The sequence below is a fragment of the Phaseolus vulgaris genome, chromosome 9 (genome assembly GCF_000499845.2).
Source record: "Phaseolus vulgaris cultivar G19833 chromosome 9, P. vulgaris v2.0, whole genome shotgun sequence".
NCBI lineage: Eukaryota > Viridiplantae > Streptophyta > Magnoliopsida > Fabales > Fabaceae > Phaseolus > Phaseolus vulgaris.
Genome location: NC_023751.2, coordinates 21,208,442 through 21,215,175, shown reverse-complemented (window position 1 = coordinate 21,215,175; position 6,734 = coordinate 21,208,442). Strand labels below are relative to the sequence as shown.

Below are 6,734 nucleotides of genomic sequence, written 5' to 3'. Positions count from 1 at the left end.
GTTTGTGGCGTCAAGAGTGTGTAACTTGAAAAAATGTGTTAACAAAACATTATTCTTAAAATTTTAGCAAACTTAATTTTCGATGCCTTATCCAAGTAGCCTTCTATTCTTGCAAAAGACCAACCATGGAAACAAAGTGTGAGCATTTAGAATTTGTTGAGTTTCAATGTAATTATCTTGGGTATTTAAAGACAACTTCTATTCTAAATCTTGCTATTACATACTCTTGCTTCTCTATATTTAAGGGATTGTTTCTTTCTTATATCTCTTCATCAATTTTCTTAAAAAGTATGTTAATGATAGGAGTGAAAAAAGACTCCATATATATATATATATATATATATATATATATATATATATATACACACGTATTAGATATATTGGTTTTTGAGGTCATTAATGTTTGGTGAGCAACTAAAGTCTTAACTGAGAATATACCGTCTCTTAACCTCGAGTACAAGGGTTTGGTCTTGGATCACATCAAAGTTGTCTTTTGTGGGCTTCTGCTTCTTGGATTGGTGCCTAGAATCCCTGATTTGTATGCATTCGATTAAAAACTAATGAAGGATTTACGTTGGTTGGATATTTTTTGTGTCTTTCAGAAAAATTAACTATTATGATAGCCTTGTGTGCTAGAGTGTCTCTGATTGATGTTGTGTATAAGGATTGAACTATCCCTTAAGTGAGACACATTTATTTATTTTTTCTTGTCAATAAAAAAATTTAGTGGAAGGTTTAAACGACAAAACTAAAATGATAATTTTTATTATGTTCTTTAAAACACATACATCAACATCAACATAAGGAGATCAAAATGCAAGGTATAAGCAACAAGACTAAAATACCTATATTTGTTCAATATTTTTGTAAGAGAAATACATCAACACTTAAGAAGGTACGCTTTTTCAACTTTTTGAAAATGAAAAATTCCCATTTATAAATTGCATCAAAAAGTGTTTCCTTGACAAGTATTTATTCTACATTTTCTTCATGTATGGAATCCATCACTATTTTTATTGATTAGCTAGCTGTCAATGAATAGAGAGAATATTATTGACCTATTCTGTAGCTCGCCAGTGTATGGACTAAAAGGATTTTGAACCGTAGCAAACTATAAGTAATTTGTTCCACAATATAACCAATATTATGCTGTGCTTGTTGTAAAGTTTGGAACGAAATAAACTTGCAATGGATGGCTAAGAAAACAAATTAAAGGTTATTCTGTCATGGACAAAGAATTTTGTGTTCATTTTTCATGGAGATACATTTCAAGTGATAGCTTCTATACTATAACATCACATAATATAGAACTCGTCATTTTCTTTATTTAATTGAAAGTTACACTTTTGACAGATTATTTAATTGAAAGTTCTTGTCCTATAAAACACACCATACTCTTCATTCATTAGGATTTGTCACATCGTATTAACAAATAAGACGAGGTAACACGAAATGGTAAAAATTGACTACATATTTATATAAACAAATTCCCACTATGAAATATTAGAAATAAACTAATCTGTTACAATCTTTTCATACACTGAAAAGAGCTGTGGAAGGTGACCATAAAGCACCTAAAAAGTCACACACGCCACTGCATTTCAGAGTTTGGGCTTGTGGCTGGCCCATCATCAGAGTAGCCAGCCACCTCTGCAATTCCAAATCTACCAGTTGAATTTTATAATAAAATACTCATATTTATGAAAAATAGACAAATGAAATAAGAGTTTACTGTGCCCATTGCTGGTTCCATAGAATTATATTGAATATTGCATTATCATTTTGTGTACAAGTGCTGTTATTCATATATTTACTCAAGAAGACTTGGTGTTCCATCTTCCTTTGTTGTTATATTTTGTAGCATGGAAGAGAAAGGTTACACTTTAGATGGCACAGTGGATCTCAGTGGACGCCCTGTGCTTTCTTCTGCAACTGGGAAATGGAAAGCTTGCATTTTCATTGTTGGTAAATTACTACTTGTGAGCTTTGTAATGGAAAGTTATCATACACATACACACAAACACAAACACTTATGGTTGTTGCAGGCATGATGAGTTTATTATGAATGACGTGTGTGTGTGCATGCGTTGATGGCAGCAAACCAAACATTTGAAAGATTTGCATACTTTGGGGTGAGTGCAAATTTGGTGATTTATATGACATCAGAGCTGCACAAAGACATGGTATCATCAGTAACGAGCGTGAATAACTGGTCAGGGACAGCATGGATAACTCCAGTACTTGGTGCTTACATAGCAGATTCTTATTTGGGCCGTTTTTGGACCATCACTTTTGCCTTGCTCATAAATGCAACAGTGAGTTCCTTCCACCTTTTCTTCTTCTTAAATATAAGCCTATAAAACAACACTTTGCTACCTAAAACTGTTGTGTATAAAAACCCCCCTTAACAAGAAAATCTATTTCTCAATTTTTATTTATTTATTAAAGTATCAAAGTTGGGCAACTTTGATAATAGTATTAACGTGTTTCAGGCAAATCGATATTCTAAAAAATTGTTTTAACTTTTTTTAGTTTGAAACTTTGTTTAACACTTTAGTTTATATTCTCATAGAGTTTAATTGCTCAATCATGAATTGCCTCATTATTATCTTTTGTAATAATTATTTTAAGACTTAAATATGTAGCTCTATGAAAGAAATGAGTTTTCGTTTTTCTTTTCCAAAATAACGGTTTTTCTCAAAAAAAAAAAAATCCTGGAATCATTGCTTTTACTCTCATGTCTATTTTTTTAGTTGTTCACGTGTTTAACATATAATCAAGTAATAATCATGCAAACCATTCACTTTTAACATAATATTAACCTATTTTATTAAAAAAAAGTTAAATCTTTGAAATAATAGTTTAAATTTTAGATAAAGAAAAGTAAAATATATAAAAATGTTTTGTAAAGACACAAAAAAGTATCACTCATTTTACAACATAGTGATTTGAAGAGACTTATATCTTATCGTCTAACGAGTATTGCTTCCAGTTTTCTCCTTAAACTCATTCATTTTCTTTTCCTTCGACTTTTAACACATTCAAACTCAACTCGTAATCATCTTCCTTAAAAGAAGTAAAGTATTATCCTTATTCTCAAGCTTCACCTCAATGTCTCCAGATGATCCAGAATTTTCTTAAAATTTGCTAGCTTCTCTACCATTGTTCTGGATTTGGTCATCCCCAACAAATATAGTTGTTGTTTGAAACAAATTTTTAGTAATATACAATGTCATCGACCGAGTTCTTCAAACTTTCTTCTTATAAATACATGTTTTCTTTGTTAATTTTTGCATGCTATTGGACACTATAGTTCTTATTCCTTTTGATTTCATGAAAGAAAAAAACCTTTGACGTGAAGACATGATAAATCTGAATACAATGACATTGATGAACACAGGGAATGGTGCTGCTGGTTCTGACAGCAACACTGGAGTGCTTCAAACCAACGTGTAAAAATGAAATTTGCAAAGCATCCACCACACAACTAACACTATTCTACCTATCAATATACACCATAGCCTTAGGCAGTGGAATGCTGAAGCCCAACTTGTCAACTTTTGGTGCCGACCAATTTGATGACTTCAGACCAGAGGAAAGAGTGTTAAAAGTCTCATTCTTCAATTGGTGGACGTTTAACACTGCATGTGGCACTTTAGCTGCAACAATGTTTTTGGTGTATATTCAAGAGAGATTTGGATGGGGATTGGGGTATGGCGTATCAGCAATTGGTTTTCTACTTGCCACTGTTTCCTTCTTTACGGGTGTCCCAATATATAGGCACAAATCTAGAATGGGTGAGAGCCATGCAAAGGAGTTTTTTAGAGTCCCCGTAGTTGCTTTCAGAAACAGAAAGCTGCATCTTCCTAGTAACCCTTCGGAACTGCATGAGTTCGCATTGGAACACTACATTGCAGCTGGAAGACGACAAATTTATCACACTCCTCGTTTCAGGTTCGCTAATCACTGTTCTCACCTATCGTTTATAAATTCTAATAACCACATGTTTTGATTTGATGTTGCATGAATTTGGTCCATTTTTAGGTGACATATGAACTAAAATAGATGAAAACTATATAATATTATGGTATCAGTTAGTTTATTTTTATCATGCAATAAAACTAAATAGATTTCTTTTTTTTTTTATCAGAAAAACAATAAAATTAAACTGACTCACTTTAAGGGTGTTACCGTCCTCTATATAAGAAAAAGATTACCTTTTCATATATACAAATCAAAACCAAACCAAAATGAACATCCTTGTGTGTACCTTAACTCTACCAACTAAATAAGAAACAAAAAATAATAAATAAGAAACAAAAAATAATAAATTCTTATAGTGACATTAAATCAAATGAATATATATATATATGAAGGGTTCTAGATCTAAGGTAGCTAAGAAACTCAGTGATAATATCTTTAAAGAGATCTAAAACTAAACCTTATCATGTATTAAAGAAAAAATTTCAATATAATCAACGACTCTACTTTTTAAATAAACTTTATTTTTAAATAAATTATTCCTTGTCTTCAAATCTTATTAACTAACGCAATCCAAACATTCTCATTAAATTAAAGTAGATTAAATTAAAGTAGACGTATGCAAAATCTAGAAATATTCCAAATTTTGGGACCACTTAATAATTTTGGGTTATAGAGATTTCGTTTCTTGAGTGTTTATCTCCTTGATTAAATATGAAAATATATATGTATATCTCCAAATCTCTGTTAAGGTTATTAGACAAGGCTGCAATAAAAGCAAGCAAAACAGATGGCTCAAATCCTCCATGCACAGTGACTCAAGTAGAGACAAACAAGGTTGTCTTAGGGATGATTGGGATTTGGCTACTGATCATAATTCCAAGCAACTTCTGGGCAGTGGAAGTGACAATGTTTATAAAGCAAGGCACAACAATGGAAAGGAACCTTGGCCCAAACTTCCAAATACCAGCAGCATCCCTATGGAGTTTTGTAGTGGTCACCATTCTCATTTGTCTCCCCATTTACGACTTTTACTTTGTACCATTCATGCGTAGAAGAACCGGGCATCACAGAGGCCTCAAAATGCTTCATAGACTTGCCATAGGATTTTCCATCCAAGTCTTGGCTGCAGCAGTCATGTACGGTGTAGAAATTAGAAGAATGGCAGTGATAAGAGAGAAAGATGTAACTGGGGAAGAAGTAGTTCCTATGACCATATTCTGGCTCTTGCCTCAACATGTTCTACTTGGTCTTGCAAATACTTTCCTTATGGGTGGATTGCTAGAATTCTTCTATGATCAATCCCCAGAGCAAATGAAAGTCCTTGGCACAGCCTTCTACACTAGCACCGTAGCTGCTGGGAAATACTCTAACAGCCTCCTCGTGTCAATCATAGATAAATTTTCAACGAAGATCACTGGTAAAAGCTGGCTAGGCAACAACATGAATGACACCCACATTGATTACTATTATGCTCTTCTTTTTCTCATATCTGCCCTTAATCTTTGCCTCTTTCTCCGGGCACAAAGGAGGTACATTTACAAGAAAGAAAACGAAATTCAGGTGAATGGCATTCAGATTTTGAAGGCAGAAGAGACAGAATCACATGTAGGAAAAGCTTGAACATTATGTATTACCATTTCACACATGTTGTAATTCTGTTACTATAATTCATTTGCTGTTTAGTAATAATGCATATTGCAATTAGTATACTGAAATTTAGAACAACTGTTACTACTATATATAGTAGATGTGTGGCAGGAAGGAAAGAATGTTTCTGAGAAATTTAGAAAATGGATGCATGTTGAGTAGTGATTGAAAGCACAAACTTGAAAAATGAAAAAAAAAACGTTTAATATTTCTTTATAACTTTCTAAGAAATTGGTAACTATATATACGAATTTAAATTCCTTTTAACAAAAAGTCATGAATCCATTTTTCTTTTTTTTTGACAGAAATCATCTTACAAGTAAGGCTTCTAATTTATTTTTTTATTATTTTACTTTAAAAAAGCCGTGTTCACTAACTTGTTGAGCTATATAATTTGACTTTTTTAATATTATTTATATTAAACTTTTTGTATATTGTAATACCTTATAGTCAATTAGTATTTTTTTAAAAGAAAAAAATGAGAATTTATCTTACGATTAATTATAGAAATGAAATATATGTAGCTTTTATCTTAAATGGTTTTGACTTCATTTTTTTTTTAAAAGTACTGATTGGACTAAAAAGGTTACAATATACAAAATTTAATATAAAAAAAGTATTATTTTATTATTTATGTTTTCTTGAATAAGTCAAACATTACAATAAAGAAAATAGTTTTAACGGAAGTTATTTAACAATTTTTAAACTTTGTAAAGTTTTAAAGATTTATTCTAAAAATTCAGTAAACACTACAAGAAATCATGAAATAGAAATCAATTTTAGAGATAAAAAATAATTAGTTGCTATAGTGACTAAATTAGAAATCATTTTAGAAACTAAAAAAACTTTTGGTTTCTAAATTAGTTTTTATTATTGTTAAATGGATTGATATATAAATTAGCTACAAAGGTTTTTGCTACCAAAATTAGAATCTAAATAATTGACAGTTAAAATCTTAGTATACCAATTTAGAAACTATTTAACAATAATAGAAACTAATTTAAAAATAAAAATATTTTTAGTCTCTAATTTAGTCACTATACCAACTAATTATTCTGGTCTCTAAAATTTCGTTTTTATTTCATAATTTTCTTGTAGTGAAA

The 6,734-nt window shown here is 30.9% G+C and overlaps 1 protein-coding gene across 2 annotated transcripts; it reads left to right on the top strand.

Moving 5' to 3' along the window:
• The first annotated feature begins 1,792 nt into the window (after positions 1–1,792).
• Positions 1,793–5,806, top strand: LOC137823087 (protein NRT1/ PTR FAMILY 5.1-like). 2 transcript variants are annotated; one of them, XM_068628202.1, is made up of 4 exons: positions 1,793–1,965; positions 2,098–2,315; positions 3,401–3,954; positions 4,734–5,806. In XM_068628202.1, the coding sequence occupies exons 1-4, from the start codon at positions 1,863–1,865 to the stop codon at positions 5,602–5,604; spliced, it is 1,746 nt and encodes a 581-aa protein (XP_068484303.1). In that variant the 5' UTR covers positions 1,793–1,862; the 3' UTR covers positions 5,605–5,806. The 2 variants fall into 2 exon arrangements, with proteins under 2 accessions (XP_068484303.1, XP_068484304.1); XM_068628203.1 differs by having other exon boundaries at positions 1,841–1,965; positions 2,046–2,315; positions 4,734–5,741.
• Positions 5,807–6,734: the final 928 nt, after the last annotated feature.